The sequence below is a fragment of the Ambystoma mexicanum genome, chromosome 5p, assembly GCF_040938575.1.
Source record: "Ambystoma mexicanum isolate Mex_15411 chromosome 5p, UKY_AmexF1_1, whole genome shotgun sequence".
NCBI classification, from domain to species: Eukaryota; Metazoa; Chordata; class Amphibia; order Caudata; family Ambystomatidae; genus Ambystoma; species Ambystoma mexicanum.
The window spans coordinates 1,113,267,207-1,113,279,241 of record NC_090930.1 but is presented as its reverse complement, the minus strand read 5'-3'; the positions used below and the strand labels follow the sequence as shown (position 1 = coordinate 1,113,279,241).

General features: G+C 49.2%; 1 protein-coding gene across 4 annotated transcripts in view; it reads right to left on the bottom strand.

The window, feature by feature from the left end:
• Positions 1-12,035, bottom strand: part of TPMT (thiopurine S-methyltransferase) — a 1,030,391-nt gene that overhangs the window by 435,334 nt on the left and 583,022 nt on the right. For all 4 annotated transcript variants that reach the window (XM_069613591.1, XM_069613590.1, XM_069613588.1 and 1 more), the window contains one exon: positions 3,706-3,758. In XM_069613591.1, coding sequence (XP_069469692.1) covers positions 3,706-3,758 — 53 coding nt within the window. The remainder of the gene's footprint in view (positions 1-3,705; positions 3,759-12,035) is intronic.

Below are 12,035 nucleotides of genomic sequence, written 5' to 3'. Positions count from 1 at the left end.
CCTTCGAATGGAAGATACAGCATGGACAAAAATTAAGTGGTTGCATCTCAAGCAAATGTTAGATTTATGGCATGCTGTGTACTAGCTCATGGTTCTACGGAGGCAGATGCTGCCTACCGGGTGATGCCGAAAACACATGAGCTGCACTTAGCTACTGCTCATCAAATCTCACTTTAGACCGCTGTAGGACCGGCCTGTAGGCAGGGCATAGGCCTGAAACCATTAGCATCCTATTGTCCCACTGTCTCTACAATATGGAAGACGTACCATTTACAATGATGAGCTCAAAGCAGAACTGAAGCTTGATGGCTGGAAACTTTTTAATTAATCATAGCCATTGGCTTTGCTCTTGGCAACCCTACATACGTTAGTTTTTGCATCTACCATGACATTACCGAAGGGGAAACATCATATTCAAATCTGGATTGGTTCCATCCCAAAGGGGTCAGTTCAATTCGAGCTTCTATGACACTCAGCTGCAGATGGCTCCCTTCCGCCACCTCTTCTCCTTCTCTCATCTCCGACTGTCTGTCTGCTATCCAGGAGTGGTGTTCCGCCAATGATCTCTGCTTTCATGCCAGAAAGATTGAGATTCTCCTCATCGGCACACCTGCTCCCTCCTTTCCTGTCACTCTCTGGCTGACCTCTCTTGGCCCTCTTCTTGCTCCACCTGTGAGGCTAAAAACCTCAGGGTCATCTTCGACTCCACACTTTCCTTCTCTCCTCACATCTCTGACGTCTCTAAGAAGTCACACTACCAGCTGCACCTCCTCAGAGGTATTCTTCCTTTCCTCTCCTTCCCCCAGAAGCTAACTGTCTCCAGAGCTCTGGTTCTTTCTAGGATGGACTACTGCAATCACCTCTTTCTAAATCTGCCTGCCTCTACTCTCCGCCCTCTGCAACTCATCCAAAACAGGACTGCAAGACTTGTCATTGGCCTCAAGCGCAGGGATCGTATCTCTCCAGGACTGAAATCTCTGCACTGGCTCCCAGTGGCGGCGAGGATTAGGTTCACAACATCAGAGGAAGCCACCCATGTGACAGGGTCAGAGTCTTGACCCCATAAAACCTGGGTTAGGCAGATTAGCAGGGTGTAAGCCAGAGCTGATCCTACCCCAGAGGTGGGTTGAGGGCATTGGAGGGAGAAGGGTATCCCAAACCCTGATCCCTAAAGCTTGTTCCTGGTGTTGTATAGCTATTGGTACGACTGTCTTTTCCACCATGCCTACCAGCCCAGGTCTTTTTCCTTCCTTACAGAACTATATCTAGAGAATCCTGTGTTAACAGCAAACCGAACTGATCAGGGGAAGGACAACAATAGCTGCAATCTCACTCTACCAATGACAGCATTTACCCTTCACTGGGCGAAGAGAGAGAGGCCACTGCAGCAAGCCCTTGCCGCACCGAGCCAGGAAACCGTGGAGAACACTGGCGAATGGTAAGGGGGTGGGGCCAACCATGAACTTTAAAACTTTTCGCAGAGGAAAGCACAGGCGAAGATTGTCCAAATAGAATAGGTGACGTTAGGCACCAATGGAAAGCAGGAGGATGTCCCCGCCAAGACGGGCAGGATTATAAAAGCCTCTTATTCAGATGCAAGAAAGAGGGGTTTTCATGTGAGGTCGAAAGTAGACAAGGTTGATCGAGAGACCAGTGGAGGAGAGCGAAAGGTGGAGCTGAGTGCTGAGGAAGTTGTGGAAGCCTTGGATGAACATACAGGCAAGGTATTGAGTGTGTGAGAGAGTGGTACTGATCTGCAGAGAGGGAAGCAATGAGAAGAAAGAGCATAGGAAAGAGGGGAGAGAGGTCAGAGAAAGGAGTGGGAGATTGCAAGACTGTCGAAACGCAGTCCTAACACCCAACTTGGGTATCCATCGGCATAGGAAACCCTTAGGAAGTCCCAGAGGTTTCAGCGTTAAGGCCCTCATTGGAAGGCAAGAACCAGCCAGTAGGGATTCTCTGTCTTGTCTTTCATTCATCCTTGTGGGGAATAGGGACACATGGGCTAGGATGGAGGGACCCCCTAGGAATGACAGTGAGGAGGAACCTCCTTAGTCTGACCTTCCTACCGTTGTTCGATAGTCACGCCTTTGATATTGATAGTAAAACTCGACCCAGCAAGATGTTCTCTTTCACTGCATGGGTAGCTGAGGGGCGCTTGCTGCTCAATCGCATATCTCTCAGATACCACGAAAAAAAGTAGGCGAGGGAGCTGGGGCCAGAACCCACAAAGAGAGCGAACCCGGAGGATTGCACCTATTTTGGAGTAGGCTGTGGACTCGAGTTGGAGCAACACAATCATGAATGTGCAGTAAGGACAAAGTAGAGAAGCACTGGACACACCGTAGAGGTGCCAGATTAGGCAGCCCTCCTACTCACCGGAGGGCAGAGTGCCATTCCTGCTTCCACAAAACAATGTTTAAGGATTCTGCCCAAACAATATTTAATGGAAATGGTCTATAATGTTTGGGTACAATGCCGGAATTCATCTCCACTAGAAGCAGAAGTCACATCATACAAAAAGAGTCATAGGACATTTTCTGAACAAGAGAAAGAAGGGACAGCTGTGGAAAGGTGATCTACACGTACTGTTTTGGGAAGCCGGGAGAGCTTGAAGAGGGACCAGGTAGTACGAACACACTAAAGAATAAGACACAAACATCAAAGCTGTGTCCACGTGATTTGTTGCTGACCCAACGATGTCCATTGTGACATGCTTAGCATAGCTTAACCTCAATTGAAATTGCTGGCGTTTGTGGAGGGGTCATCCTTCGCAGTTTCTGTTAGCCAGCCACCACTACAGATTGCACACTCAGAGCTGCATGTGAATTTGCCTGCCTCTGCCTGCACTGGAGCACACAGAGAACATGATCCTGGGAGAAGGGACTGAGTAAAGGAGGAAGACCGGTTTTGAGTCCCTTTTCTGAGTGAAGACTGCCAGGAAACTGGTCAAAATAATTGGTGCACCTAAGAAAACAAAAATGTGTTCAACATACCTTTGTTTGCAAAGATTCAGGGATTGCTAGTGGGTGCTGAAATACCTCTATCCATTTTGCAAGACGTGACTAGAGTGCCTGGAGCGAAAGTAAGTCTCAGAGCACATAAAAAGGGCAGGACCGGTGCGTCATAGGCATAACAAGCTTATGGGTTCACATCAGGAAAAGATTCTTCATGTGAGACGCATTGTTTTAAACTTTGCAAACAAGGCCTGAAACACACAATAGAAAAAAATAAAAACCTTGCACTGGCATATACCGCTGAGTGTGTGCATTGGTGAGGACTGGCCACGAGAGATTCTGTCTAGGCGAGAGAAAACTATGATTAGAGCAAGGGGCAAGCAAGGATTGCCCCATGAATGCACCCATGCTGCAATCAGTTTTCTATGAAGTCTCCTACTCAGATTTTTCCGATCTCACCACCTTCCTAGATCGCTATCCCTACAGTAATAAGGAAGGAGATCGGGGTGTAGGCGTAAATGATTACACAGTAGAGCTGGTCAGCAAACGCTGCTCTGTAACAATAATTTGTATTTTGAGCTTATTATGCTTATCAAAACATAACTAGCCAAAATGACAGCATTGCTATTATGGCAGCTAATTACAACAGTGAAAGCAGAACTGAACGACAGGGGGTCAAGAAACAAAACATCAACAGCATTATGTGACAGAAATACTGAGTGCCAGAAGAATTCCTTTTCACTCTTACCTGGTGAAATCATAGATACTGCAACAGTAGAGCGAAATATTCCCAGAGGCGCTCTGTATAAATTAGAAAAATGAAATCAATCAACATTCATGCTAGCATAAGACAGTAAAAAAAAAATGGGAGGGACATATTTCCCGTACAGAGGGTTGAAACTAGAATTAAAAAAATGAAGACAATTGCCCAGAAAACAATGAATACTATGCAAACAAATATATTGTTTTTACATTTATGGGGCTAGTATTATGTTAAGTTGACCGCTTCCATTTCAGTCCCATAGGCCCTCATTACGACCCTGGCGGAAAGCAACAGACCTGACCGCCATAGCGTAAATAGCGTTTCCGCCATGGCACGACAGAGTAAAGTGCGGCTAATTCTGACCCATCGGGCACGAGCACTACGCCTTGGCGGAAGTGCAAAGTCCGCGATGGCGGAAATGTCCCCAAAACGCCCCTCACCGCCGTCGTACGGCGACCTAGGTGCAATTTCGCCACCGGACATAGCGGTCACCGTAATGAGCGGCAATCGGAAAATACGGTGACCGTAAATATACGGAAACGGAAGCAAAAACATGGTCCCGGAACGGGAAACAGCACGCCGTACACCTATAAAATCAGAATATTCACACAACCATTAAAAATACTACCCTGAGAGACATCCCAACCCGTCATCCACCCTAGTGAAACCAAAACAATGGGAAAAGTAGCGAAAAAAGCGTGCGACCGCAAGCGGCAGGTCCACTTCTCACGTGAGGAACTCACGGTGCTCACAGAGACCCTCCAGGAGAATGCTGCCGTCGTCTTCTCGACGCAAATGACCAGGACGGCACTTGCGAACAAGAAGGCCATATGGGCCCTGGTGGCACAGCGGGTAAGTGCGGTGGGGACCGCACCCCGCAACCCACAGCAATGCAGAAAGCGATGGGACGACTTGCGGATACGCGTACGGAGCATACTATCCGCCAACCGTAACATTGCCACAGCTACCGGGGGAGGATCGGAATCACCCATCAAGTTGACCCCCTGGGAAGAAATCTGTGCCTCCACCATTGGAATGGAGACCATAGAGGGAGTCGGAGGGATGGAGAAAGGAGTGCAGACATCCGAAGAATCAGGTAGGTGGGCCAAATAAAACTATGCTAAAACCACAATGTCCAATCATGTGAAGTACCATGTGTCCACATAGTGCAACAGAAAAACATGTCCAGGAGAACGTCCACTTACATTGGCCTGATAGCGGACATTAAAAGTCAAATTAAATAAATAAATAATTAAAATTCCTAAAAACACCCTCTACACGTGCAGCAGGCACCCCCTAACTGCAGGCTGCAATACAACTGCACCCTCAATCCACACAAAAATGAAACCACCTCCAAGGCCCTGACCCAAATCACCCTCAGGTACCACCCCAATGCATGTGATACATTGCCATTCCAATTTCCACAGACCCATTAATAACGCTCGCCCTCCTTTACTCCACCACAGGGTCCGATTCAAACGACGAGCTCCAGGACACCCCTACCAGCACACCTGCAAAGAGGGCCAAGACCAACGGCCAAAGACCCTCCACCTCAGCTGCACGGATGAAGACACGGCAGCAGCACAAATCAAGTGGCAGCACACAGGAGGGGACTTCAACAGGCACCCCAGCAGCCAGCATGGCCACAACACCACCACCACCACAGGCCCCCCCAATGGATGCCACAGAAGGCACTGCTTCTGGTGGCAGCAGCACCATAGGTGACACTGCATTAATGGCAGCATGCTCCGACACAGAAAACGGTGATGTCGATGTACGATCCATCCATGACCTGTCTCAATCCCCCTGTTTGTTTCATCCCGTACACCATGAGGATACCACGCAGGGGCACTCACAAGACGACGACTGGCCATCCCCCACAAGCCCTGTGTCAAGGCAACATGAGGTGATCAGCCCCTCTGTGACACCACCGCAAATGGCCATGGCCCAGCAGAGGCAACAGTCCCTCGACCAGGTGATCGTGCAACAGCAGCAACTGGCCACGCTCCTCAAGGACCATGCTGATGAATGTGGGGGTACCAAGGCAGCCATAGAAACATGTACAGAGACACTAAGGGCAGAAATGGAGAGAAGCACCGAGAGCCTGAGAGTACAAATGGAGAGAAGCACCGAGAGCCTGAGGAGGGAACTGCATGCGACGTCCAAAGACGTATGTGCTGAACTTGCCGCTGTGCGCCGTGTGCTCACTGAGCTCTCACAAACCCTTAGGGACATGCATGGACGTGAGCAGGCAGAGACATCATCCGTTGCAAGTTCCGTCCAGGGCAGCCCCCAACGTAGATCTGGGAGGAACCTGTGCTCCACAGGCAGGGGTGCCCCTGATACCCGGAGAGGGGGCTTGCAATAGCGTCTGCCCACTGACAATGAGCATCTTTGGACACTGGTGTTCGGGGGGGAGGTAGGAGGGTGGAGGGGGTGTGTTGGGCTTACTTGGGTGGCGGGTCGATGGGGTGTGTAACACAATTTCACATATGCTATAAACATTTCACAATCATCCAATGAGATGTGTGGACATTGATCTTTGTGTACGAGGCCATCATAGGCGTACAGTCCATATTGTGCATGTTCCAGACACACACAGTGCCACAAGTCCCGTGTCCATGTATCAGCCACCAGGCGTGAGTGCTAGAAGCATGAATCTATGATAATCTGACGAATTTCACGGCCCTCCTGTGCCTCGCGGACTCCTTGAGGTTCTGCCACATCCCCACCCACATCATGACCATATTCAGGTGCTTGCAGTTCTGCGTCAGGGGGCATGGGCACATTTCTACGTATGCACATGTTGTGTAGCATGACACATGCCATGACCATCTTTGCAACCTTCTCATGGCGGTACAGGAGTGCCCCGCCAGACCTGCTGAGGCAGCGGAAACGACCCTTCAGTAGGCCGAATGCCTGTTCTATGACTACACGGGTACGTGAGTGGGCATGGTTGTAGTCCTCCTCATGCTGGTTCTGTGGGTTCCGGAGTGGTGTAAGGAGCCATCTCTTCAGTGGATACCCGGCATCACCTGTATGTGGACAATAAAGGATGTTTGAGGAATGACATTGCTACGTAAGCACCCCCCCCTTCCTGCCAGGTCATTGCCGCATCACATACCCCACATTATCATGCATGAAATGAGACTCACCGAGTAGCCAGGATCTGTTCCCTGCATGTCGCTCCATGTAGCGTGGTATTGTAGAGTTCCGTAAGACCATGGAATCATGGGTTGATCCAGGAAATCGGGCACAACAATGTGTAATGATCCTGTTTGAGTCACACACCATTTGTACATTAAGAGAATGATATTGTTTTCGGTTGCGGTACTGGGCCTCCATGGCATGTGGGACAACCAATTCCACATGGGTGCAGTCGATGGCACCAATGCAACCCGGTATGCCGGCAAGTGCATGGAATCCCACTTTTGTGTTCGTAATTTCCTGCTCCGAGCGTGGTAGAGAGACGTAGTCGTCTGCGTGCTTCAGGAGGGCATCAAGCACTTGCAATAGTGTCCGTGACAACAGTGGCTGTGAAATGCCATGCAACTGTCCGACTGTGTGCTGGTAGGTGCCTGTGGCCAGGAAGTGGAGTACAGACACCACCTTCAGTAGGGGTGGGATGGCGGTTGGGCTATCTATCATGCTGACAAGGTCAGCGTGTGTCATGTCCACAATGGCGGTTATGGTGTCCCGGTCCAAACGGTAGAGGGTGTGGATCTGCTCATCAGTGAGGTTGAACGGATGTGCTCGGAGGCGTGGGATTGCGGGCTGCCTGCGTGGTGGTAGTGGCTGTGCTGGTGGGCCTTGCTGGCCCTGCCTTGCCCTCCTCCTCCTCCTGCGTCTCCTCTGTGCGGCCGGTTGTTGTAGTAGTTGGTGTTCGTCTTCTTCTTGAAGTTGGAGTACTTGCAGTGCTATCAGGTCCCCCAGGGCCAACATCGCTAGTCCTGCCGGTAGCATTTTGGAGTGGGTGTGGTTGTGGGAGGGGGTTGGGTGTGCAATTTATGTGTTTTCAAGCTGTATAGCCTCCACCTGTGGTGATTCATTCCACCTGTGCAAGCTGCAATCCCCTTTGGGCGAGCACGTCCCGCACACAACGCTGCAAATCGACGCATGGCATCTTGCTATTACAATCATGTATTTCATCCCGATGGCAGTGAGATATTGCTTCATATGTTAATTCTGCTATGGTCCCATTGTTTCACATACTATCTTTGCAGTCGGGAACAAACTTGTGAAGGGTCAGTGGAATGTAGTACTCGATTTAGGGTGGACCCTCATGCAGCGCTGTACCGCGGTTCACCGACGGGCGGGGCGTCCCATTTGTGAGTGAAGCCAGTTGCCATTTTCACACACTGCCGCACTAAATGGATGGATTTGTGATTTCAAGCGGTCACAGATGCCTTTTCGACGTGATGTTGCAAATGAGGAATTCGAAGGACAGCGCTTTCGGTTTCCAGCTAGCGGCGAGGAGACGCCCACAGGTCTGACTGCAGATAGAAAGTTCTATTGTTTAATGTCCTTGGGACAGGGGCCATGCCGAGAATGCAATGATTGATGTGAATAGTATGGGATGCGCAATAGCGTAGTGGAGGATAAGGCAGGACGTTCCCAAATACATGTTACTTCACAACACTAGAATTCCGGCCTGGAGCACAGTGGATTTTGCAGACTGCATTAAGCACAGATTCAATGGAAATTTCAAATGTTATGTGAGTAAATAATCAGGCGTTTTTATACCGGGATGAGGGAATGATGTATGGATGCATGGACAGATGATTTAATAGAGAGTCTGCCATGTACATGGCTTTTTGGAATCTATCAACTTCCTCTGCGCTATGTGATGCAGGGCTGCCATAGTGGGACCATCGTCTATCTGCCCTTGTTGAACCCTCCCTGTCTCGACGCGCCTTCAAACACTTGTGTCTATGCACGTTACTAATCCCATTGAATGGATTCTGTTTTAACAGACGCATGCACACTAACACTCGTTTGTAATAGTGTTTTCACCTCGATTTATATAGTTATGATTCGCAAGTGATTTTTGGGTGCAAATAATCCTTTTGAGTGGGCTAGGATGCATATGGCTGTGGATTTAGTGTGATCTTTGAAGTGAGTAATTCAAATGGAGTTCAGATGCCCATACTATTCTTTTTCGTTTCATTTGGGTGACAGGTATCTCCTCCCCTTTTGCCGCTGCCATCTGTATGCCACTCCTGCAGATGGCTTTTACTCCCGACACCTGCTGCTTCGTGTTAATCAGTGGAGCACCATTACGATCTTATGGGACGATCGCCAATGGCCCACATGCCCTTACGCAGTACTAGTGGCTAGGAGCAACATTTCGAGCTTTCAGCTGGACTAGTGCCTACCTAATGGGACGGCCCTGCGGTTCTCGGCGCTTCCATGTTGCCTTTTTGAACGTGAATGTAGCCCCTGTGTACCATGGAGGAACAGGGCGTCACACAAGAAGAAGCTGGTCATTTATTGCGGATGCAGCCCACAATTATGAGATATGATTTGGAGTTCATTACCTAATAGCTGTATGGCCCGGGTGATTTTGTTGTGCATTAAATTTTGATTATGATATTGACCGTGTAGCGTTATTCTTTGCAAGTAATGTAGCATATTCCTATTTGTGGAGCGATGTATTGTGAGGAGATCTGCTTTGGGTTCGGCCTTCTGAGTATAGTTGCGTGGTACTGTACTGGGCGCGTTTGCCTACGAAGGCCAGTACGGTCAGGGATAGGGGCTGCAATTATGTCTGTTTTGATGATGTCATGCTCATGGGAGGGGGATTAGCTTTTGTGTAACAGATGCCGGTGGGCCAGGTGGATTGGTGGAATGATGTGATTTTCAGAATATGGCTGGTCACAGGTGCCTGTGTTTGTGTGCGTTTCTTGGAGGGAGACTGAGGTCATGTCCATTGGAATAGCTACTGTATTCGTGCCATCTGTGCCCTGCTGCTCCCATTGGCCCCTCTTGAGATGTGCCTGGCTGCTCAGTCACTCTGCCAACTTGTGTGGTACATGCTTATGCTGATGGTTGGTTTGTTTACTGGCAGGAGTACAGGGCTGGTGCAGTCTCACTCAGGATACTGCTTTGTATGTTGCCTTACACTGGTGTCAAGCGATGGGGGGCCTGTTTTTGTTTGTCTCAGTTTTCAGTTCATGTTGCTGTACTTGAAGCTTCACATGCCTGTGCTGCATCAGTACGGCAATGGTGCCATGGCTAATATGGATGGCCACTCACAAGGCACTTGGAGCCCCTACATTCATTTGTTCGTTGGCATGCATGGGTGACTTGTACATTTCACTGGTTGCATTGTGTGACTTCATTGCACCTACGAGGAGTTGTGCAATGTGGCCAGGGAGTGGTGTACAGGCACTCAGTAGGGCCTTTTACGGTTGGTTTGCGATGCCGTACTTCTCACCATGGCGGAATGGTACTTTCCGCCATGCTTGATGGCGTTAGGTACATGTCCGCTAGGGTCAGAATTCCCGTACCGTTGCGCCATGGTGGTAATTACGGTTTCGCAGTGCGCGCGTGCGCGTACTTGGTGCAGTTAGCGTTGGCGTTCACTACGGTGTCGCTAATGGCATCGTACTTTACGGTGACGGGTCATAATCGCACCGAGCGGTATTCAATGGCGGTATTGCATTTCCGCCATCGTTTTTCGATTTCCGCCAGGGTCGTAATGAGGGCCATACTCTTTTGTGACCGAGACTAAAGCACCAAGTTTATGTGAGAACATAAATTGCACTTCGGAGAAAGGTATATTTCTCTATGATGCACAAGCACAAAAGACATTGGGAGTAGAATAAAAGGGAATGTGTTTATCCCCATCGACCATTAAGGAGGAGCATGTTTAATAGTCTGTTATTCGCAGAAGAAGAATTGTTAGGCAGAATCCTGTGCAGTTCCCTTCGGGAACACTGCAAAAAGATTAAGACTACAGGAGTAAGCAGTAAACCCAATTGGTAGCAGTCTGCACCACCCAGATTTACCTGGTAGCTGTGGCTGAGCAGTCAGACTTCTCTCAAGAAGAGTAGGGCAGTATGCAGAGTATACACAATAGGGCCAAAACACAGTAAAGCAAACAAACACTGACCAGAGCTTTGTATAAAAAGTATATAATTATTTATTTAAAACACACTTTATGGCCTATACTAGCACTCTCAATCAAAAGCAAGTTAAAACACAGTCAGGTAAAGTATACACAACTCCCTCAATAGTTATCAGACAAGTCAGGGTTAAAACACTACTATTTGTTAGAACAGAGGTGAGCGCTTAACCAAGATGGCACTCTGATAATGTAGTTAAAGGGAGAGAAAAAGGCAGATCATAAGAATAAAACAGTTCCCAACACTTTTAAGAGTTCAGAGCAAGGGGAGAAAGGCAGGTTATACTGTAGAGCCAAAGTTCATAGGGCAGGCCCACTTTAAATGGAGCAAAGCGAAATGTGCCCAGCATCACACGGTGTAAAGTGCACTGAAAGTCTTTGCAGAGTGTTCAAAAGAGGTTGGGGTGATTCAAAAGATATAGTTAGAAGGCCTGGAGCCAACCCAGTTTAGAAGCCAAGGATTTAAGGGTCACCTTTAGCAATCTGTAGAAAGGGAGGCCAGACAGGACACAGTAACTTAAAGAGAAAGGAAGCTCCAGCGGGGGCAGTTGTTCCTGGCAGTGGTTGAAGTTCATGGTTCCGACCAGGGAAAGAGAAGATCTCGTCGAGGAGGGAACGTGGAGTCTTTGCACTGCACAGGGATGAAACCAGCTGTGGAGTTCCCGATTAAAAGGTGCGGTCCTTTTATTCGCTGTCAAAATTGGTGCGCTTGGCTATCCGGCAGCCGGGGTGCTTGACACGGGCGATTCGACCAAGAGACGTCTTTGGAAGGCGAAAAGGGCGAACTGGTTGATCCCACCAGCTCAGGGGAAGAAGACTCGTCCAGCAGAAGATCTTCTCTTGTCGTTGGAAAAGTGGTGAGGTGGCTGCAGCAGGGCTTCACCGGTGGTGTCGTCGTTGCAGATGGCTCATCAGCTTCCCTCTTTGGATTCTTAGGTCCTGTGGCGACTTCTGAAGTTCCAGTCCCAAAGGCCCTGCTTTTATGCAGAAAAACCCCCATTCATCAGCCTAGCTGTCAATCACACATGCTAAGTGGTGAGCCGGCCGGCCCACCACTGGGCCAATCAGAGTAGAGTGCAACTTGGGTTGCTAAGGCAACGCAGTCCAGGGTGCCAATTCCCCCCTCCACCCTTCCTGTGGAACCCAGACAGAGTGGCACCATTTGGAGAGCTTCTGTGGAGAAGCCCGC